The sequence below is a fragment of the Gorilla gorilla genome, chromosome 7 (assembly GCF_029281585.2).
Source record: "Gorilla gorilla gorilla isolate KB3781 chromosome 7, NHGRI_mGorGor1-v2.1_pri, whole genome shotgun sequence".
Classification (NCBI taxonomy): domain Eukaryota; kingdom Metazoa; phylum Chordata; class Mammalia; order Primates; family Hominidae; genus Gorilla; species Gorilla gorilla.
Genome location: NC_073231.2, coordinates 146,408,639 through 146,431,775, shown reverse-complemented (window position 1 = coordinate 146,431,775; position 23,137 = coordinate 146,408,639). Strand labels below are relative to the sequence as shown.

General features: G+C 51.5%; 1 protein-coding gene across 5 annotated transcripts in view; it reads left to right on the top strand.

The window, feature by feature from the left end:
- The window catches only part of AGO2 (argonaute RISC catalytic component 2), a 129,114-nt gene that overhangs the window by 65,525 nt on the left and 40,452 nt on the right, over positions 1-23,137 (top strand). For all 5 annotated transcript variants that reach the window (XM_063709544.1, XM_055349571.2, XM_031013788.3 and 2 more), the window contains 3 exons: positions 10,549-10,669; positions 20,857-21,038; positions 22,980-23,116. In XM_063709544.1, the coding sequence (XP_063565614.1) occupies positions 10,549-10,669; positions 20,857-21,038; positions 22,980-23,116 (440 nt within the window). The remainder of the gene's footprint in view (positions 1-10,548; positions 10,670-20,856; positions 21,039-22,979; positions 23,117-23,137) is intronic.

Genomic DNA, 23,137 nt, shown 5'->3' with positions numbered 1-23,137 from the left:
AGGACTGTGCTACTACACTCCTGTGGTTTCGCCTGCCAGGCTCAGGTCACGCAGTTGGTAAGCAGCAAATGCAGGGCAAGAGCTGCATGCACAGGGCCAAGGCCAACCTGCTAGGCTATGAGCAAGCTTGAGAGTGGCTGCCTAGATGTAGGAACCTTTAGGCCCTATCTCAAAATCATAATCAGTCAAAACAGCATAGGAAAATGTCAGAAGTAAAATGTTTGTGCTCACAAGACCTGTGTGGGAGCCCTGGCCTACCTCCTGCCTCCTCCCATGACCCACGTTCCTGAGACACCCCGCTCACACATCAGCTGCAATGCCCTGGGGGTGCAGTGGTGGCTGAGGCAGACATGGCTCCTGTCCCCAGTGGGGAGGTGGATGGTGCTCATGGTCAGCGCCGCTGGAGGGGAGCTCTGAGTGGAAAGGGAGACGAATGTGGGGCCCTGAGCCCGTCATGAGTCTGGGCTCCTCCGTCGTGCTGCTCAGCATCTCCTTCCCATTTCTCTTACCACACTGCAGCCTCTGTGAGAGCAAGGATGGCGTCTTAGTCGTGAGTTCCCAAAACCTTGTGCAATGCCCCGGGTAGATGTTTCATGAGTCCAACACAGAGGCTTTATCCAAGGCCATGAGAAAAATGCCCTTGCACCTCAGTCACCTCTGTGACATTTTGACAACTACGCAGTGAAGCAGCCTCAGTGCCCTCAGGCCCTGCAGTATAGTCCACCCCTTTCCCGGGGCTGCCGGGGTGGGGTTTGGTGCAAGCAAGACCCCTCCTCCCAGGAGCGTCCCATACAGCTGTGGGCACCAAGGTGGCTGCACAACACAGCCAGTCTTGAGCCAGCCCCGAAAAAGAATGGGGGCAAGGCCCGCACGACCTAAGCCTTGCTGAAGTCACGTGGGCCTTGCCCCCATGCTCTGTGCCGAGAAGCACGGGTGGGCTGCCAGGAGGAGGTGGGCTGCCAGGAGGAGGTGGGCTCCTCTCCCTTCCCCTGCCCCTCTTCCTCCTTGTTCGTCTTGAGCTCCGTCAAGTGGCCCCAGAAGAACCAGCAGATGTGATGGCCCTGTGCCTGTGGAGCAGGGGGCCGGGCAGCATGGCTGTGTCACACTCAGCCTTGCGCCTGGAGCTCTGTGACTCTGGGCATGAGCCACTCACGGGAATGCAGGTGGACCCTGCCTCTTTACAAGACAGTCTGGTGCAGGTATTGCGGGTATTAAAGCAGAAACATCGTGTACCCTCTGACCCACCCGTTCTCCTCAGTCTCTATATCTCAAGGAGATGTATAGGATGCCTACTCTGAAAAAAAAAAGAACAACAAAAGACACCATCTAAGTATCAGTAGGAAGTGGTGGGTTAGAGGAGTGCGCTGGGGCATGCAGTGTGGTGCTTAGCAGGAGTGGAGTGGGGCTCCCAGGCTGACCTCCAAGCTCAGAAACACAGGCAACTAAGTAGCAAGTGTTGAGGTGGTAACACTAAGGCACATGATTGCCGCGTCTATAGTTCTGGACCTGGTGGCGACATTGTATACAGTCAGGAGGAAAGATCTCAAAGACACAGAGTAGGAAAATGGGAGCCTCAGAAGTGTGGGTTTGATACCATGTGTATAAAAATAATAAAACAATGTATTGCTGGATAGCTATGTGTTTATGTGAAAGCATAGGTTTGAAAAGGATAAGGTTACTTCTTAGAATGGGGATTGAAATGAGTGGGTACTGTAAACAGACTTTTAGCTTTTTGGTTTTTTTTTTTTCTTTTTGAAACAGTGTCTCCCTCTGTTACCCAGGCTGGAGTGCAGTGACGCAGTGATGGCTCACTGCAGCCTCAACCTCCTGAGGTCAAGCAATCCTTCCACCTCAGCCTCCCAAGTAGCTGGGACCACAGGCACGCACCACCACACTCCACTAATTTTTAAATATGTTGTAGAGACGGGGTCTCTCCGTGTTGCCCAGGCTGGGACTTTTAGCTTTATCGTTATGTGAAACTTTCGGTGAGAATGTATTAAGGCAAAAGCTGTGTAATTAGAAATTAATGAAAGGATGACATTTGTAAAAGAGGGAACCTCTCAGAATTATGACAAAAGGGCAAACAGGCAAACGGGGCAGGCACTTGCTTCTCTGCATTAGCAACACGCTCCGGCTTCTGCGAGGCGGCCCCGTCCCTGTGCGGGGTGCTGCTTGGCGCTGCCCTTTCCCTGGGTGGTGACTGAAGAGGGAGCTGTCTCCGCTAAGAACTTGGCAGGACGAGCACTAACAGCTTGGCCGTGGTTCTCCTTTTCCTTCGTTTCAACATGGGTCACTCTCTAGGAGGCTGGGGGCCCACTGGTGGACGGAATGCATGCAAATGAACTCCTGGGCTGTCATCTTTTTTGGGAGGTCAAGGGCAAGCCTGAGACCTGGGTGGCCAGCAGAGCTGGCGCTCCAGAAGCAGGGACACTCGCTCACTTTCCAGTGCCTGCACTGGATCGAAATGAAGAACTAGATTCAGGGACTCCGGGAGCAGGGTCCCCAGGTGGCTCCATGGGCTGGCTGGGAAGTTAGTGCCTCACGGGTACAGTTTCGCTTTGGGGAAGTGAAAATCATTTGTGGACGGAGGGTGGTGATGGTCGCACAACAGCATGGACACACTCAATGCCGCTGAACCGAACACTTAGTTGAAATGGTCAATTTTATGTTATCTGTATTTTATCACAGTTTTACAAAGAAAGAAAATTAACTGCCAAATACGTGGTCATGTGTGTTTGAGGAGGGAAGGGACCCCCCGTGTTAGAATTAGGCAGCAAGGTGCCATCCTGCTGCCACAGCCACGAGGTCCACTTTCTCTGCTTTATACAAGATCGGCCCCTCCTCACCCTCAGCAGTGGGCCCCGAGGCACGGGGTCTGCGGGCAGGTGGCCAGGGATGCTCTCTCTGGGCGGCGGAGGCCTGAGTGGTGGCCAGGATTGTCTGCCAGCCGACTCCACGGGTGTGCATTGTAGCCCCTCAGGGCACTGCCTCGCTGGCATGACCGAACAGACTCCTTCTCTTGAGAGATCCGCCCAGCCCAAGCCGCACGCCGTGCTGGGTGTGCAGGATGAGCTGGACCTGACCCCGCCTCCAGGGGCCTGCAGGACCATCAGTGAGCGGAGTGATCACGCCGAGTGCTGGATGGGGCTCGGAACAGTGAGTGTTCATCCAGAGGAGTGTCTCCAGTAGTGGGGCTCGGTTGTATTTCCTTGAATCCTGGGTGTGTGTGGTTGCCTGCCATAAGTCATTGAGAAGTGTGTCCTGCCCTCTGTCTCCTGCCGCCCCAATCCCTGGGCCTGTTTCTGGGCTCTGGACTCTGGGCTCTGTCCCGAGCTCTCTGCCTGCCCCAGTGCCATGGCCTCCCTCCAGGTGCTCCTCCTCAAGAATACCTGCCAGCCTTTGTCCTTCAGATTTCCACTTCTATTTTAGGATGAGTTTGTTAAATCCTATCAAATAAAAATACATCCCTCTCTGGATTTTTACTGAAATTAAAAGGATGGATTTGTTTGAGGAAAATATTCTGATCCATAAACATGGTATATCTCTTTACTGATTTTTTTTTCTTTTTTAAGACATCTTTTCGTGTTTCCGACTCTCAAAGGAAAAATTTGTGGGCCAGGCATGGTGGCTCATGCCTGTAATCCCAGCACTTTGGGAGGCCGAAGCGGGCAGATCACGAGGTCAAGAGATCGAGACCATCCTGGCCAACATGGTGAAACCCCATCTCTACTAAAAATACAAAAATTAGCTGGGTGTGGTGGCACGTGCTTGTAGTCCCAGCTACTCTGGAGGCTGAGGCAGGAGAATCGCTTGAACCTGGGAGGCAGAGGTTGCAGTGTGATCATGCCACAGCACTCCAGCCTGGCGAAAGAGCGAGACTCTGTCTCAAAAAAAAAAAAAAAACTTTGTGAATACAGGTTGGGACTCCGAGCGCCCATGCATGCCTCCCTCCTTCCCTGTGCGTGTGGCTCTGGGAGGACCCCCATGGTAGCTGCACCCTGCTACAGGGAGGAACACACTGCTTTGGCTGTTGTTCTCCAGTTGCGGGGCAGACAGTTGGGGGTCAGGGCAGGGGTCTTTTCTTTCAGGAACTAGAAGGAGGAGGGAGGCCAAGGTGCAGGGTGGCCACCGATTCTGGAGTACATAATCAATGATGTATTGCCATTATGTTACATCCTACAATTAAATAATTGTTTCCAAACACGGCGGTCCTGTATTGCCAAGTCACTCAGGAATTCCTCTGCGGTGATATGCAACTTAGAGTGGCCATGAGATTGTCTCATAGGGAAAAAAGGGAGGGAACTGCCAGTGTACTGCCAGGGACCAAATCTTTGTGGGGAACCTGGATTTCATAGAGCGGGAGAGGACAGGGAAGCCCGGGAGACCCATCCCTGCAGGAGGCGGTGCTTGCAGACGTCATCACTGAGATGTTTGTTGAATGACTGACTCCGCCACTCCTTTTTCGCCACCTCTTTCACTGAGAACGCAGGAGTGAAGAAAGGTGCACTGGAGGGCAACGTGCATCTTTGTCCAAGACGGGCATAGGCGGCACTCACCCTGTACCTGGCCTGCAGCCCAGACCAGGAGACGGCGCTCTGGCTTTCTGAAGCTTCCTTTTTCTCTGTAGCCTCTTCTGGATTTTCAGCAAATACAGTCCTAATGTCCACCAGTAATGACAGTTTTTTTCTTCTTTACAATCCCTTTCTTACCCTACGGTGGTAACTGTGACCTGTAGTGCAGCATTGAACAGAAGTGGTGATTTGGGCGTCTTTGTTACATTGTGAACCTCAGGGAAAGTTAGTTTGCTATAGACTTTGAGAAGGTTTCTTTGCAGATTTCCTACCAGATGAAGACGTTTCCTTCTATCCCTACTTTTCTAATGTTTTAAAAAAAATCATGAGTACCAGGCATGATGGCTCACACCTGTAATCCCAGCACTTTGAGAGGCCAAGGTGAGAGGATTGCCTGAGCCTGAGCCCAGCCTAGGCAACATGGCAAAGCTTCATCTCTACAAAAAGTTAAAAATTAGCCATTGTGGTGGCATGCGCCCATAGTCACAGGTACTTCGGAGGCTGAGTGGGGAGGATCCCTTGAGCCCAGGAGTTCAAGTTTGCTGTGAACTATGACTGCACCACTGCACTCCAGCCTGAACAACAGAGTAAGATTCTGTTTCAGAAAAAAAAAAAACCATGAGTGGATGTTGGATTTTATTAAATGCTTTTCTTCTACAATTTTGAAATTGCCATAATTTTTCTTTTTGTTGTTGTTGTTGTTTTTTTGTTTTTGAGAAGGAGTCTCGCTCTGTCACCCAGGCTGGAGTGCAGTGGCTCGGTCTTGGCTCACTGCAACCTCTGCCTCCTGGGTTCAAGCGATTCTCATGCCTCAGCCTCCCAAGTAGCTGAGACTACAGGCGTGTGCCACCACACCTGGCTAATTTTTTTTTTTTTTTTTTTGAGATGGAGTCTCACTCTGTTGCCCAGGGTGGAGTGCAGTGGTGTGATCTCGGCTCACTGCAACCTCTGCCTCCTGGGTTCAAGCAATTCTCCTGCCTCAGCCTCCCAAGTAGCTGGGATTGCAGGCGACTGCCACCACGCCTGGCTAATTTTTTGTATTTTTAGTAGAGACGGGATTTCACTATGTTGGCCAGGTTGGTCTCGAACTCCTGACTTCGTGATCCGCCTGCCTCGGCCTCCCAAAGTGCTGCGATTACAGGCATGAGCCACTGCACCAGCCTGTGCTTTGCTTTGTTGCCCTTTGCAGGTACTGTTTGTCGTCGTCATTTAACAAATTGAAGGTTCATGGCAGCCCTGTGCCAAGCAAGTCTTATCAGTGCCCTTCATGTCTGTGTCGGCATTTTTAGCAATGAAGTATTTTTTAATCAAAGAATGTACTTTTTTTTTTTTTAGACACAATGCTATTGCACATTGAATAGACGGCAGTACAGTGGAAACAGAACTTTTCTGTGCACTGGGAAACCAACACCTTTGTGTGACTCGCTTTATTGCGACATTTCCTTTATTGTGCTGGTCTGGAACCGAACCCACAGTATCTCTTAGACATACCTTTATGTAGGCCTATGATCTTTAAAAAAGGTATACATTCCTGTAAGAACCACCACAATCAACAGGACATGCTAACAACCCCAAAGCACCTGCCCCATTGCAGTTAAGTGTGTTGTCCCTTGCCCCAAGGCAAACACAGACCTGCATTCTGTCAGTGTAGATTGTTTTTGCCTGTCAAAGAGTTTCCTATACATGGAATCATTATCATTGTATACCTGTTCCTCCTGGTGGCTGGCTTCGTTCCCCAAGCATGTTTCTTTTTTTTTTTTTTTTTGAGATAGAGTCTTGCTCTGTCGCCCAGGCTGGAGTGCAGTGATGTGATCTCGGCTCACTGCAAGCTCCACCTCCCGGGTTCACGCCATTCTCGTGCCTCAGCCTCCCGAGTAGCTGGGACTACAGGTGCCCGCCACCACATCCAGCTAATTTTTTGTATTTTTAAGTAGAGACAGGGTTTCATTGTGTTAGCCAGGATGGTCTCGATCTCCTGATGTCGTGATCCACCTGCTTCGGCCTCCCAAAGTGTTGGGATTACAGGTGTGAGCCACCGCGCCTGGCCCGCCAAGCGTGTTTCTAAGACACCCGTCGTGTTGCGTGTAGCGGTGGATTCAAGTATTGCATTGTGCGGGTGTGGCATCATGGGTTTGTCCACTCATCAGCTGATGGACATTGATTTGAATTGTTTCCAGTTTGGAGCTGTTATACACATTTGTATGCAAATGTTTGCGTGGATGTGTGTTTTCATTTTTCTTGTGTCAGAAGTTGCTAGACAGGGTGGTAAATAGACACTGAAACCACACTTTTTCCCCAAAGCAGTTGCATCAGCCTCGTAGAAGAGAGCATTTCCCTCCACCTTCACCAGCTCTTGGTATTGTTACCCTTTCTGATTTTAGCCTTTCTACTGGATATCTGTGGCTTCATTTCCATTTCCCTAAAGCCAAGTGATGAACACCCTTTGATGTGCTTACCCGCCATTTGTGTATCCTCTTCTGCCATGTGTCTGGTCAAATATTTTGCTCATTTAAGTTGGATTATCTTCTTACTGAGTTGTAAGAATTTTCCTAAATACATTATGCATACAAGTTCTTTGTTAGATGTGTGTCTGTGTGATTATGGAATATTTCCTCCCAGTTGATTGCTCATCTTTTTGTTTTTGTTTGTTTGTTTTTGAGATAGAGTCTCACTCTGTCATGCCCAGGCTGGAGTGCAGTGGCACAATCTCGGCTCACTGCAACCTCCGCCTCCTGGGTTCAAACAATTCTCCCGCCTCAGTCTCCCAAGTTGCTGGGATTACAGGTACCCACCACTACACACAGCTAATTTTTTGTATTTTTAGTAGAGACGGGGTTTCACCATATTGGCCAGGCTGGTCTCAAACTCCTGATCCCAAGTGATCCGCCTGCCTCCCAAAGTGCTGAGATTATAGGCGTGAGCCACCGCGCCTGGCCTTGTCTTTTCGTTTTTATAATGGTGCCTCTCTCTCTCTTTTTTTTTTTTTAAGAGATGGATGAAAGTTTTTAATTTTAATGGAGCCTAGTTTATGAATTTTTCCTTTAGGGACATTTCTTAGAGATTTTTGTCTATCCCAAGGTTTAGGAACATTTTTATCTTATGTTTTCTTCTAGGCATTTCTCAGTTATAGCTTTTAGGTTTATAACCTGTTTCATGTGAATTAATTTTATAATGTTAAATACAACCTTTTGTTTCTGGTATCGACTGAACTTTGACATGATGATTTATTTTTGAACATGTTGCTAGATTCAGCTTGTTAATGTCTTGTTCCTGCTTCTGTTTGTAAGTGATTGGCCGATGATTTCTTAGTACTCTTCCTGTCTAGTTTCAACCTAAAGGTTTTGCTAGCCTCATGAAATGAGTCAGGGTGTGTGTCATCTTACTCTGTTCAGGTCAGGTTTGAATTAGGCCAGAATGATTTGTTCTTTGAATGTGAGTAGAACCCACCTTCCCCTCCAGTGGAGCCATCTGCACCTCAAGTTGACTGTGCAGTCCTGGCCAGGGAGATGAGGGCCTCCGAAGGTTGGGGACCCTTTGTAATGTTTGGAGAGTGCAGAGGAATGAGCTGTCCTCTTGCGAGAGCTGCAGGGCATCCCTTGTCTTGGGCAGCCCAGAGCAGGTCAGGGAGGTGCCAGGTGGGATTGTGCCCTGGCTGCCAGGGAGGTGCCCGGGGAGATTGTGCCCTGGCTGCCAGGTAGGCATGGCAGGGATGGATGCCGGGGCCATGCTGACGGCCTTCGGGGCTGTACCCTTCCCAGGCTGGATCTCCCAGCGCTGTCAGAGGCGGGTGCAGCTTGGTGGAGCCCTCAAAGATGTCACTGAGAGGCTCTGGGCATCTGCCACGGGCACTCCCCAGACCGCAGGTGTTGAGGGCGGGTTAGCTGGATCCCTGAGACCCTCTTCCTGTGGCTCTTGGAGGTGGACCAAGCAACGCCATTCTGAATAAGGAAAGCCCTCCAGGCCAGCTTGCCTCAACTTTTGGGAAAGGAATGGAAGGAGTTGGCAGATTCTTGCTTCCTGGGAGATGACCGAGGCTCTGCCCAAGAGAAAGACCATTCTAGCCACGCTCCAATCCCACCTCCCTTCAGAAGTCTGTCAGTGACTCCCCCGCCCCCACCTTCCCCTGCTGGTGGACTCCTCTCTCCCTCTTTACCACATCCCCTGAGCTGGCATTTCCTGGTAAAAAATCAAGATGTTAAATACCCCATGGGCCTCTGCATTTCCCTCACATGGGCCTTTGTGGGCAGGCAGGGACCCCAGCTCTTCATATTTGCACTTTATAAGGCATAGTGTGCGAGGGCAGGCATTTAGTGAGTTGGGTCAAAATGCCTCAGAACCCCCCTGAGCTGGGCACAGTGACTCATGCCGGTACTCCCAGCACTTTAGGAGGCAAAGGCAGGAGGATTGCCTGAGCCCAGGAGTTCGAGACCAGCCTGAGCAACAAAAGGGAGGCCCCATCTCTACAAAAAAATTTAAAAATTAACTGGGCATAGTGGCCTGGGCGTGTAGTTCCGGCTACTTGGGAGGCTGGGATGGGAGGATTGCTTCTGCCCGGGAGGTCAAGGCTGCAGTGAGCAGTAATCATGCCAGTGTACTCCAGTGATAGAGCGAGACTCTGTCTCTAATAAAATAAAATAAAACAAGCACCTGAAATGCCAGGAGAGTACTATGCCAAGCTGGTACCTCTTTGAAACAGAGCTGAAGGCCAGCAGGAGGTTTGCAGAGTGTGTTTCTGGAGGCCTCTCTGTCACGGTGGGGAAGTGGGGGTTGGGGCGTGGAGGGTGGGGGTCGTGGATCTCTGCTCATGGAGCCCTGCAGAGCAGCTCCCTTGCATCTAGCAGCTTTCTGCCACTGGAATGCCTGAGCCCCCAACACCAAAACCCCAGTCCCTCCCAGCAGCAAGCATCCGTCTCATACCATGGCTCTGCAAGTGGGCTGAGGTTTGGCTGGGCCCCTGGGTCAGGCTGGACTGGAGGGGCAGCAGCACCCAGGACTCATTCTTCTGGCAATCAGAGGAGCACAGAAGGCCAAGCCAGCCTCACAAACCCATTGACTGGGGCTACAGAGCAAATCCTAGTGGCCACAGCAAGGCCCACAGCCGAGCTGAGCCACACCTGTCAGTCTGTGTGTACAGTGGGAAGCTGTGCAGAGGCATGGGCGCCTGACCCTATGTCCATGGAACACAAATGTCACAAGCTCTGTTCTTCTCGTCAGTGCCTTCACAGAGCTCCGGAGGTTCTGGAAGTGTCTGTCATCTGCTGTATGTGGCATATAAAGTGCCCAGCGCGTATCAGGTTCTCCCGTGTTTCACTAAATGCACGAGCACAAACCCACTCATGGGTCTAGTTTGCTTCTTTATAGAAGCTGGAAGTCATGTTGCCCAAAGGAGCCACAGGTCTTACAAAATTGCTTTAAAAATAGCATCAGAGGGCCGGGTGCAGTGGCTCACGCCTGTAATCCCAGCATTTGGGAGGCCAAGGCAGGTGGATCACTTGAGGTTGGGAGTTTGAGACCAGCCTGGCCAACATGACGAAACCTTGTCTCTACTAAAAAAAAAAAAAAAATACAAAAAATTAGCCAAGTGTGGTGGCGGGCACTTGTAATTCCAGCTACTCGCGAGGCTGAGGCAGGAGAATCACTTGAACCCAGGAGGCGTAGATTGCAGTGAGCCAAGATCGTGCCACTGCACTCCAGCCCGGGCAACAAGAGCGAAATTCCGTCTCAAAAAAAAAAAAAAAAAAAAAATTAGCCGGGCGTGGTGGTGTTAATCCCAGCTACTTGTGAGGTTAAGGGAGGAGAATTGCTTGAACCCAGGAGGCAGAGGTTGCAGTGAGCCGAGATCACGCCATTGCACTCCAGCCTGGGCCACGAGAGCAAGACTCCATTTCAAAAAAAAAAAATAGCGTCAGAAAAATGTCCTTGTATGCCATTTTCTCCATTTTATTGACATTTTGCCCGACTTTTGTCTTTGTTTCAGGGAAATCGTGGAACACATGGTCCAGCACTTTAAAACACAGATCTTTGGGGATCGGAAGCCCGTGTTTGATGGCAGGAAGAATCTATACACAGCCATGCCCCTTCCGATTGGGAGGGACAAGGTAAGCTCCCCGGGGTGCCCTTGGTGGAGTAACATACGGTGAAGTAAAGCTCACACATGTTGTAAAGTCCGTCATGCCTGTTCTCATACACGAAACTATTTCACTGAGGAGGAGAGAGCAGTTCGCTGCCACATGCTTCGTCCTGAGATCCATAAAAACTACCTTCTGTGTGTTGTGGCTTTCAATGATGGGGGTTTAACTTGTCTAGGTCCAGACACGGATATCGAGACCTTGCTGAAACCACCAAACTTTAAGTACAAAGTACACATGCTAAACACAAGCCACAAACCACCGCCAGACAAGAGCTTAGAGTAAGCACCAGTATTATAAAGACCTACAGAGGCCAAGGCAGGAAGATGGCTTGAGCTGAGGAGTTCAAGGCTGAAGTGAGCTATCTCAGTGCGCCACGAATTCCATCCTGGGGGACAGAATGAGACTGCATCTCCACAAGAAGACCTATGGAAAATTACGCTCATATAGGGGTATGTGAGAGAGAGACAGGGCAGTGAGGCCCAGTTAACATTCTGCTCTAGCCAGTGACTCATCTGAAATTAGAATGATGGCGATTAGTCAACCCGGAGGGAGCGGGTATATTAAAATGTCACCTTCTTTTATTACCTTTAGCCTTATCATGGCTTTATTTAAAAAGTAATAAAATTTCTGCCCAGAAGTTGTCACTTCTTGAGAATATCTTTCAACAAATGTGCTGCTGCAGAGTGATACGGGTGTTATTCGTAAGTAGAAGAAGAGCAGAAACCCGGCTCAGAAATAATCTTTACAGTCCAGGCGCGGTGGCTCACGCCTGTAACCCCAGCACTTTGGGAGGCCGAGGTGGGTGGATCACAAGATCAGGAGTTCGAGACCAGCCTGGCCAGTATGGTGAAACCCCATCTCTACTAAAAATATAAAAATTAGCTAGGTGCCTGTAATCCCACCTACTTGGGAAGCTAAGGCAGGAAAATCGCTTGAACCTGGGAGGCGAAGGTTATGGTGAGCTGAGATCACGCCACTGCACTCCAACCTGGGCAACAGAGTGAGACTCAGTCTCAAAAAAATAAAAAATAAAAAATAATCTTTACACATACTTTAAGAAGCAAACACATCAGAAACCAGGAGTTTAACAACTATGAGAATGAAAGGCTGATTCCCTCTGGGAACAACATACACAGTTTGCTTTTTAAACCCTGAGTTCCTGAGAAGGAAGCCAGCTCCGTGTGCAAAGGGTCTCAAGTTGCTCTCAGGGATGTCTGTTTTAGTGGGAGAGCAAGTGGCCTGCAAGCAGCTCTCTCTACAGACGTTCAGTCTTCTTCCTTTTGCTTTTGAGACAGGGTCTGGCTCTGTCGCCCAGGCAGGAAAGCAATGGTGCAATCACGCTTGCTGTAGCCTTCAATTTCCAGGCTCAAGCGATCCTCCCACCTCAGCCTCCAGAGTGGCTGGTTTTTCATTTTGATGATAATCTTGAAATGAATAAGCTCCTTTCAGCCTTTCTGGATGGTCAGCAGGGCCCAGCAATCTCAGTGCCCAGTGATGCTCCTCCACGTTATCACGCTCTGACAAGGGGAGAACGTGCTGCGACTGAGCAGAGACCGAGTTACGATATGGGGCTCTGCATAAAGCGATCTCATGGTTGTAAGAGGGGCAGTGGTCTGTGTGTTGTCACTGCCAGCCCAGGGTGATAGACGTTGGTTTTCCCAAGAGGAGCAAGTCCTAGACCAAATGCACATCAGTCAAGCACGATCACCCCTTGCAAACTAGCGTGCTGTAGAGCTGAAATGTAGTCATTTTAAAGTTCTGTGCTTAATTTGCATTTGTTTTTACTTACAGTTTTATAAGAAAGAAAAGCATAAGGAGTTTGTGCACAGTTTTGTCTATATATATTTATATTTACACACAAGGCGGGCATCAGGGTAGTTTTTCTGAAAAGGGGCTGAGGGAGTCTATATGGTATTTGATATTTAAATTTGAGACCTGTCATTGTGGAAATTAACTGCGCACACACTCTGGGGTAAAACTAGATATGGGTGTGAGGCCTGGCTCCACCCTTCCTGTGGTGGGACCTGGGGCACCTCAACTGGCCAAGCCTCAACTGCCTCACCTGTAAAACGGAGAGATGGCAATAAAAACTACTTCCCAGGGGCTTTGTGAGACGTCAGTGAGCATGTACATCCCTGTCCGGTGCCTGTGCCCCACAGTCCTGGGTGGTGCATCTCCCACCAGCCCTAGCCGGTGCCCGTGCTGCTGGCCCCATGCCACATGTTGAGTAGCGAGGGTTTAAAATTCTTTGTTTAAGGCTAGGTGCAGTGGCTCACGCCTGTAATTCCAACAATTTGGGAGGCCGAGGCAGGCAGATCACTTGAGGTCAGGAATACGAGCCCAGCCTGGCCAACATGACTAAATCCCGTCTGTACTAAAAATACAAAAAGAAAATAGCCAAGCATAGTGGCACACGCCTATAGTCACAGCTACTTGGGAGGCTGAAGCATAAGAATCACTCGAACCCGGGAGGCGGAGGTTGCAGTGAGCCAAGATCACACCATTGCACTCCAGCCTTGGGCAACAAGAGCAAAACTCCATCTCAAAAACAAAGGAAAAAAGAAAAGCTCATGTCCCAGAGAGCATAGAGAACCTACTCAAAGCCACTGTGTTCGGTTAGCATGGGGGTACCCCGGCTGCAGACCACGCTCCTCCCACTGGTTTGGGGGTTCTGTAGGATCTCTGCAGGGTGCAGAAATTAACCTTCTGTGTGAGAGCCTGCGTAAGGCGGTGTCCCATGTCCATCTTCTCGCATCATGTCCCAGTGTCGTCTTTGGGTTTTGTCTTTTTTCTGTGAAGTACTTTTTCGTGCCTCACTTGTGGTAAGAGCGGAATCGTTCTGGTGCTCCATTACCCTGGAGGCTCGTGGGGACTCTGGCAGCTCTGGTCCAGGCCTCTGCACAGGGGGCCCGTGTCACATCGCCCTTACACACAAAGCTCCTAAATCTCCTACTGCAATGTTAGCCTGCCTGCCTTCATCGCAGCCCCTGTGTGGAAAAATACAAGTTCTCCCAGGCCCGGGAGACGCTGGGACCACCCAGCCTCACTCCCTCACCTCCCAGAACTGGAGGTGGAGACAGGAAACTATACAAGTTGATCAGCATTTTGGGTTGAACTCCTGGGTTCTTCTTTGAAGGCATGATTTGTGTCATCTGTTCTTCTTGGCTCTGGGTCCAGCTCCATGCCTCCCCTTGTCGGGTCCCGTGGAAGGTCTGCAGCTCCCTGGAGCTTCTCTGCTCAGTTGAATAGAAAATTTAGGAAGGTGGCCAGAAGGAGCACTGTTTAGGAACATATGGAGACAACTATAAACTCCCTAAATAACAAAAGACAAGTGGCATTGGCCTGGAAGGGATTTGGCTGGTGGAAGATGAACCTGAGAATTTATTCCCACATCTCACTGAATGATCAAATTGAACGTCTGGGTTGACACGGTCTAGGAGTGGTGGTGGACAGCACCGGTGTCTCCTTCCCAGAAGGAAGTTAGGGCAGACCCACAGCTCAGAACAATAGCAGACCCTGCCTGGAAGCAGTGTACCTTGGGAGAAGACAGCCACGCACGGAGTTCACTGTTGAAGGACATGGTAGTTCGGCACTCCTGCCTGTCCGCCTCTCTGTGCAGCTCAGCCATGCCATGGCCACAGGAGTGCCTGGCTGTTGCCTGCTGACCTGGGATGGGGGCGTCTGGCAGCAAGGGAGGCCAAGGGCTCCCAAAGCAGTGAAGCTTCTGCACCTGAAGGCTTGGGGAGAGAAGGCGGGGGGGGCGAGGAGAGGCCTAGGAAGCCATGGGGGGCTCCACTTGGGCAGTGTGCGGCAGGGAGCCTGCCCAGCTTGGGCCTGGCGCAAGCATCTTTGGGGCTGACCTGCAACCTCTCAGGGCCAAGGGTCCCCTCGAACGAGCCAGGTGCTTTGACCCAAGCCCACCCCAATACAAGCTGGTCAGGAGGTGGTGCCGAGCCCTAACCGAGCTGCCACTCCCTGTACCTGCTCTGTCATCTGCCAGGTGACTTTGAATTCCCACTACACTTTGCAGACATGATGGGTGGGACTGGTTTTGGTGCTGAGGTCTTTTGGGGGTCAGTGATCTGCCTTTCGAGAGCTGCTGCCCTACAGAGTCACAGGATGCCTTTAGACCTCAGCACCTGGCACATTTCAACAAGACGTGAACTGCACGGCCCCTTCTGGGAGGGGCATGTGGCACGCAGCCTGGCAGCTGTCTCTCAGCCTGGGCTCGGCAGGCATAGTGGGTGTGGTCGCTCTTCCTGCCGCCCCAGGGAGGCCCCGTCCAGGTCAGGATCTTCGTGGCCAGACAGACATGCCACGCCTGCAGTGCTTCCCTCGCTCCCTCCTCAGCAGCAGTGGACAGGGAGGTCATGGGCTCAGCCAGGGCCATAGCCAAGCTGAGTGCAGGAACAGCCTTTTGAAAGGCAGCTGCGCCTCTGTGCCTTTTCCCTGGCTTCATACACAGTTTCTTTGTGCTCTCTCTTTTTTTTTTTTTCCCCCCAGACAGGGTCTCACTCTGTCACCCAGGCTAGAGTGCAGTAGCACAATGTCAGCTCACTGTAACCTCCACCTCCCAGGCTCAAGTGAGCCTCCCACCTCAGCCTCCTGAGTAGCTGGGACTACAGGCATGTGCCACCATGCCCGGCTAATTTTTTTTCTTTTTTTTTTTTTTTTTGTATTTTTAGTAGAGACGGGGTTTTACCATGTTGGTCAGGCTGGTCTCGAACTCCTGACCTTGTGATCCACCTGCCTCGGCCTCCCAAAGTGCTGAGATTACAGGTGTGAGCCACTGTGCCCCGCCACTAATTTTCTTTTTGTAGGGACAGAGTTTTGCCACATTACCCTGGCTGGTCTGCAACTCCTGAGCTCAAGCGATCCAGCCCGCCTCGGCCTCCCACGGTACTGGGATTACAGGCGTGAGCCCCAGGCTGGCCTCTTTGCATTCTTTAGAGTGCCGTTTTCCCTTTGTTGCTGAGTTGTGTGACGACCCCAAACAGGAATCACCCCATGACAGTCCTACTTCTCTCGCCCTGAGGATTTCCGGACAGGGAGGCCAGCCTGCGCGCAGTTTGGCTTGTCTGGGGAGATTGGATGTCACAGCTGCCTCGCCATGCTCCAGGCCTTGGATCGAGTCCTGGGCTGACATTTTCTATTATCCATGTTCAGAAAATGGCAGTTGGGCCACTCCCAGACTGTAGCGCTGCAACACAATTGGCACCAGTGCCCTGTGAGGTGGGCGGGGCCACCTGCTTGTCCCCTTGTGTGCAGGAAGCCAACGGAGCCACCTGCCCGAGGTCAGAACACAGGAGGCAGCAGGGCTGGGAGTGACCTTCAGATGTCATGTCATTGGGACTGAGCGCTTTGGGCTGTTGAGAGGCGGCAGTGTCTCGGGTGTGGACCACCTGCTGCTGGCAGCCCAGACGCACACGGCACCTGTCCCTTGGAGAGCCATGTGCCTCCTGCCCTCGTGGCGTGATGGCCGTCGTAAAATCTCCATGCAGCCCTAAGCTGCCACACACGAGCACCAGCCAGCCACTGTGGACGTGGGATGGGCAGACAGTTACAGAGCCCGGGGTGACTCTGCTGTCCTTTCTCTGCGGGCCAAGCGGAGGCTGGACTGCAATACATTTACAAATTAGAATGTATTTTGCTGTGGGAAAATAGACCCCTTGGAATTGCCCCTCGGTGTTGACTACAGAGGTTTTTGAAGGGTGGCATTGACAGGCATCTGATCCGTGCCAGGGCACAGCACTGTAGGCTGGACGCCGAGTGCTGTTGCCGCAGATGTACTCGGGCCTAAAGTACCTCCTGGCTGGGGCGTGTGTGAGCTGGAAATGCACGCGCTCTCCCACTCCCATGCTCACTCCACCTGCACGCCGTGACCTGGATGTGCTGTTTCTGGACAAGGGGAATGGCACTCCCTTCTCAGCGACCAGCTACTCCTGTTGGGACCCAGTAGCTGCCAGTCCGTACTGGAATCGTCCCCCCATGCCCAGCCAAGCCACTGGTCCTGGGCCCATAGAGAGTCTGTCTGCCTTTCTGGAGTCAGACAGTTTGACAGGGGCACTCGCCCCTCTGCTTCCTGCCACCTGACCCGGGGCACCTCAGTCAGCCCCTCCAGATCCGTTTCTTTAACTGAGAGGACACCTTCCCCCCCCACCCCAAAAAAAAAAAGAAAGTAAAGGGGGGAACCAGTGAGTGCAGGAATGCCTGCCATGTTGCCAGTGTTATGCCAAATGTGCATTTTCAGTTACTGTTACTTGTGTGTGACTTATTTAGAATTGTATTATGAAGTAGCGCTAATGAAAAAGAAATATATATACAGTTGGCCTTCGAACAACAAAAAGGTTAATGGTGCTGTATTAGCCAATTTTCATGCTGCTGATGAAGACTGGGCAATTTACAAAAGAAAAAGTTTAATTGGACATACAGTTCCATGTGGCTAGGGAAACATCGCAGTCATGGTGGAGGACAAAAGGCACTTCTTACATGGCGGCAGCAAGAGAGAATGAGGAAGAAGCAAAAGCAGAAACCACTGATAAACCAATTGGATCACTGTCACAAGAATAGCATGGGAAAGACCAGCCCCCATGATTCAGTCACCTTCCTGGATTCCTACCACAACATGTGGGAATTCTGGGAGATACAATTCAAGTGAGATTTGGGTGGGGACATAGCCAAACATATCAGGCGCTGATTCCCCATGCAGTCAAAAATTCATTCATAACCTTTTTTTTTTTTTGAAACAATTTCTCTGTTGCCCAGGCTGGAGAGCAGTGGCACAATCACAGCTCACTATAGCCTTGACTTCCCTGGGCTCAAGCGATCCTCCTATCTCAGCCTCCTGAGTAGCTGGGAGCAGAGATGGGGTCTCCCTATATTGCCTAGGCTGGTCTCCAACTCTGGACTCAAACCATCCTCCCACCTCAGCCACCCAAAGAGCTGGGATTATAGGCGTGAACCACTGCACCTAGCTATGTATAACTTTTGACTCCCCCAAAACTTAAACTACTATTAATAGTCTATTGTTGACCAGAAGCCTTACCAATAACATAAACTGTAAATTAACACGTATTTTATAGGTTACATGTATTATATAGTTTCTTCTTCTTCTTCTTCTTCTTTTTTTTTTTTTTTTTTTTTTTTTGAGACAGAGTCTCACTCTGATCCCCAGGGCTGGAGTGCAGTGGTGCTGTCTCAGCTCACTGCAACCTTCACCTCCTGGGTTCAAATGATTCTTCTGCCTCAGCCTCCCAGGTAGCTGGGATTAAGGCGCCCACCACCACACCCAGCTAATTTTTGTATTTTTTTTGTTTTTTGGTTTTGTTTTTTTTTTTTTTTTTTTTGAGAGAGAGTCTTGCTCTGTCGCCCAGGCTGGAGTGCAGTGGCGCGATCTTGGCTCACTGCAACCTCTGCCTCCCGGGTTCACGCCATTCTCCTGCCTCAGCCTCCCGAGTAGCTGGGACTCCAGGCGCCCGCCACCACGCCCGGCTAATTTTTTGTATTTTTAGTAGAGGCAGGATTTCACCATGTTAGCCAGGGTGGTCTTGATCTCCTGACCTCGTGATCCCCCCACCTCAGCCTCCCAAAGTGCTGGGATTACAGGTGTGAGCCACCGTGCCTGGCTTTTGTTTTGTTTTGTTGAGTTTTTTTGAGATAGTGTTTCACTCTTGTCGCCCAAGCTGGAATATGGTGCAATCTCGGCTCACTGCAACCTCCGCCTCCCAGGTTTAAGTGATTCTCCTGCCCCAGCCTCCCAAGTAGCTGAGATTATAGGCACGTGCCACCATGCCCAGCTAGTTTTTTTGTATTTTTAGTAGAGACGAGGTTTCACTATGGGCCGGGGTGGTCTCAAACTCCTGACCTCGTGATCCACCCGCCTTGGCCTCCCAAAGTGCTGGGATTACAGGCGTGAGCCACCGCACCCAGCTGGTCTTGTTCCTTTTTATGGCTGCATATTATTCCACAGTGTATGATATGGTTACAGCTAGTTTTTGTATTTTTAGTAGAGATGGGTTTTTGCCACATTGGCCAGGCTGGTCTTGAACTCCTGACCTTAGGTGATCCATCTGCCTCAGCCTCCCAAAGTGCTGGGATTACAGGCATGAGCCACTGTGCCTGGCCCTATATAGTTTATTCTTACGTGCTTAAGCTGGAGGAAAGTTATTTAAGAAATCATAAGGTAAAGAAAATATGTTCTACTTTTCATTAAGTGGAAGTGGATTATTATAAAGGATCCCCTCTGTCTTCATGCTGAGGAGAGAAAGGAGGAGCTTGGTCTTGCTGTCTCAGGGGTAGCAGAGGCTGAAGGAAATCCATATATAACTCCACTTGTGTAGTTCCAACCCATGTTGTGCAAGGGCCAACTATGTACATTTATTTAAAGAGTGGTATTAAACCACATCCTGTACCCCCAACCCAGGCCCAGCTGTTCCCTCCTCCCACCCTGAAATCCCCCATGGGCGAAGCCTTGATTGCGTCCCCCCACCGCCACCCCCTCCACTGTCCTGATGAGTTGAGTGAAGCTGGCCCTTCCCTCTGTTGGTTTCCTCAGCTGTGCTGCATCCCCTGTGCGTATGGCTCTGACGTCTGGAAGGAATCGTGCTGCGGCGCCCTTCTGTGGCTTGCTGCTTTTCTTGCTATTCGATGTTTGAAGTCTATCCGGCTGGAAGGATTCGATCCTTTTTCCCCGCCCTCATCTTTTGCAGATGGTCCTCGGGGCGTGGCCAGTTTGGGGCCGTCGGGCACAACAGTGCTCTGAGGGCTCGTGGGCGTCTGCCAGAGCCAGCCCAGGCCCAGGTGGAAAGGGTGTGTACCTGGGACCCAGGTGTGCAGGTGACGCCCGCAGAGTCTGGTTGTTGCTCCGTGAGGTTCAAACAAGGTGTGGCAAGAGGCCAGGCCCTGGGCGACAAGGATGAGCAGATGGGAGCTGGGCATGGGCATGGTGGGCAGTGGGCGAGCAAGCAAATGTGCCTGGTGCCACCAAACAACACTGGACCTGGGCATGCTGGCACAATGGGGTTTGTGGTCCTGAATCAGGGAGGGCACCTCAGGTGCACAGAGCAGAGGCAGCAGGCCCTGGGCAGGCTAGGAGAGGCCGGTGCTGAAGACCTGGGACCCTGGCATCACACATGGAGTGGGAAGGCCTTCAGGGTCCAGATCCCATCTCTGCCCTTTCATGGCTTTGTGGCCTTGGGTTATTTTTTTAAGTCTGGGTTTCTGTGGTTTCATGGATAAAAAGTGGTGAGTCGGCCAGGCACAGTGGCTCACGCTTGTACTCCTAGCACTTTGAGAGGCCAAGGTGGGAGGATCCCTTGAGCCCAGGAGTTCAAGACCAGCACAGGTAACATGGTGAAACTCCATCTCTACCAAATTAAAAATTAAAAAATTAGCCGAGTTTGGTGGCGTGTGCCTGTAGTTCCAGCTACTTGGAAGGCCAAGGTGAGAGGATCCCTTGAGCCTAAGACGTCAAGGTCGAAGTGAGCCAATACTGCACCACTGCACTCCAGCCTGGGCCACAGTGAGACCCTGTCTCAACAAAAGTGGTGAATGAATTTTCCCTTGCTGGGGTCATTGGGCATGTGAGGATAACATATATACCATCCGTAACCTGTCACATCGGTGTTCCTCAGACACTGGGAAGCATTATCAGCAAATAGCAAAGTTGCTTCACGCGTCACCTGAGTGGGCTCGTGTGTGTCCACATATTTGGAGGTATGAGGGCCAGATCGCGATTCAACTGTGGGTTCTGAGTAGCGGAGTGGGGTTTGCAGGTGACGGCAGCATGATCTGGCGTTAGGTGCAACCCATAGGTGAGGGATGGGGCGATTCAGAGACTGGGGAGGAGAGAGGTAGTGAGTTCATTGTTTGGGGGTGAAACAAGAGGATACGTTTTCGACCACTGTGAGTACACCAGCCACTGCCACACGTGGCTCTGTACATTTAAATTCATCAAAAGTAAGTGAATAAAGTTTAAAATTCAGTTCCTTGGTCATATTTCAAGTGCTCCATAGCCACATGTGGCTAGTGGTTGGCTAGAGGCCTGGGCGGGGACTTCCTCACCCAGGAGTGTCTGGAAGCCAACCACTGCCAGGCTGCGTCCTCCCTGGGGCTTCGCAGGAGGGAGTAACCTTGTGTGCCTTGGATCCTCGCAGGTGGAGCTGGAGGTCACGCTGCCAGGAGAAGGCAAGGATCGCATCTTCAAGGTGTCCATCAAGTGGGTGTCCTGCGTGAGCTTGCAGGCGTTACACGATGCACTTTCAGGGCGGCTGCCCAGCGTCCCTTTTGAGACGATCCAGGCCCTGGACGTGGTCATGAGGCACTTGCCATCTATGAGGTGAGGGCGCCACACGGGACCAAAGGCGGGGGACTCCCCTGCAGCTCCGAGGGCCCCCCGCAGGGTCTGAAATCTGTCCGAGGAACGGCTCATTCTCGGATCCAGGGTGGGAATGGTCACGTGGGTTTTCTGTGATGAAGATAACACAAATGGTGCTAAGGTGGAAACAGTGTTAATATAAACATAAGTCACCAGCATTTTCGGCCTGGCCCGGAACGGTGGCCTCCCTATTTGTGTGCACATTGGTGCCTTCGTGTTCCGTGCAGCCCTCTGCTCCCAGCACTTTTCTGCTCATCTCTTGCCCTTGGGACTCGTGATAGGAGAGTAATGCTGTGTTCCCAGTTTCGTGCTGCATGCATGTCTGCAACTCTAGGGACCGTCACCGCTGCTTTTTGTGACTGTTGGGGACGTGCTTATTCTCAGGATTACTCTTTTACCACAAATGGCCACACTTGCGATTGCTGGGAGACGGTGTAGGGGAGCAGTTGAAGGGCTCACAAGCTGCCCGGTTGGTGGGCAGAGGGTTGCGCAAATTTCCTGAGTGGCCCGCTGTTGCAGGAGCAAGGCCAGCTCAGCGCGTCAGCCCTCAGCGTACCTGCCCTCACACTGGTGCCCGGGAACAAGTTGAGTTTTCAAGTTTCATCTCTTTTGAACCAAAGCCGAAACCAAAACAAACCCCACAGTGACAAACCCCAGGACTGACCAAAGCTTTAAGATTCCAGGAGAGAGTTGGGGCTTCCCTCATAGAAGAGAAGGTGCTTTGAGGCCATGTGTAAGATTTTTAGAAGGGACCATCGTGTTCTCAGTGTTCAGGCATGGGAGGAGGTGACCAAATACAGGACAGGCTGTCACTCCCGGCAGGAACACACCTTCCCCCATGTGTAATCTGTCTCTGCTTTGAACTATCGGTGGAGGAACGCCGTAGGTACGTGGAGAAACAGTGTAGGAGGATGGTTGCCAAAATGGCATCTACCTTTTTAATAGAGTTGCAGAAATGACTGTGATTCTTTTCCAAATTCCTTTGGATTACTTACATTCATTTTATAATCAGGGAGGAAACTGCTGTTTTCATTTTGGGAAAAGAAGAGCAGTAGAGGCGGGATTATTAGCACGTCTCAGGTGGAAAGTGAAAGGGCCGTGTAGGAGATTGGATCAGCGCAGCCCACAAGTAGGGAGCATCGAGGCTCACAGCGTGTTTTCCCTTCAGAATCATTACTGACGGTGCCTCCCGGGCCACCAGACCCCACGGTGCCCGTGCAGCAGGTGAGGCTGCTGTGCTGGAGAATGTGTCTGCTTCAGTCGAGTAGCTCCAGCCGGGTCAGCGCAGCATCCCTAGCAGGCCCGGAAGAGGTTGTGAAGCCCTCACGCTGGCCCTTCCACCTCCTACGGGGGAGCCCACAGCGGGCAGCTCCGGGGCCTCGGAGCCTACCTGGGGAGCCCGCGGCTAAAGGAGCCGGCAGATGCTGGGTCATGCGTGGACAGCTACTGGCCAGAAGCAACATGTCTCCCCACGGCTGGGGCTGGGCCTGGCTGGGGCTGGCACTTGGCAGGTGCCCACTTCTATCTGCGCTTGGGGACACAGGCCCCGAGAGGTGAGGAGTAGACAGTGAGGACAGTAAGGCGAGGCAAAGCTAGGACAGAGAGTCTGGGCCAGAAACACGCCAGGTCCTGGGGGTTTGTGATCCACCTGTGCGGTGTCTTTAAACGTCTTTCACCATCCCCCAGTGAGGCCACGGGTCCCCCAGCCTGCTGCTGTCACAGTGTCCCACACAGCAGGCCATGCACACAGGCTGGAGTGCCGTGTGGTAAACGCGGATTTAAAAGGAGGGGAAACGGAACTCTGATGAGGGTGTGGTGGGCGCAGACAAAGCCCACCCAGAGGCAGCTGTTCCTTCTGGAAGACACATCTCACAGGAGGCGGGGTGGGTCTCTTGGTTCCAGGTACACCCCCGTGGGCCGCTCCTTCTTCACCGCGTCCGAAGGCTGCTCCAACCCTCTTGGCGGGGGCCGAGAAGTGTGGTTTGGCTTCCATCAGTCCGTCCGGCCTTCTCTCTGGAAAATGATGCTGAATATTGATGGTAAGCAGCGCCCTGGGGTCT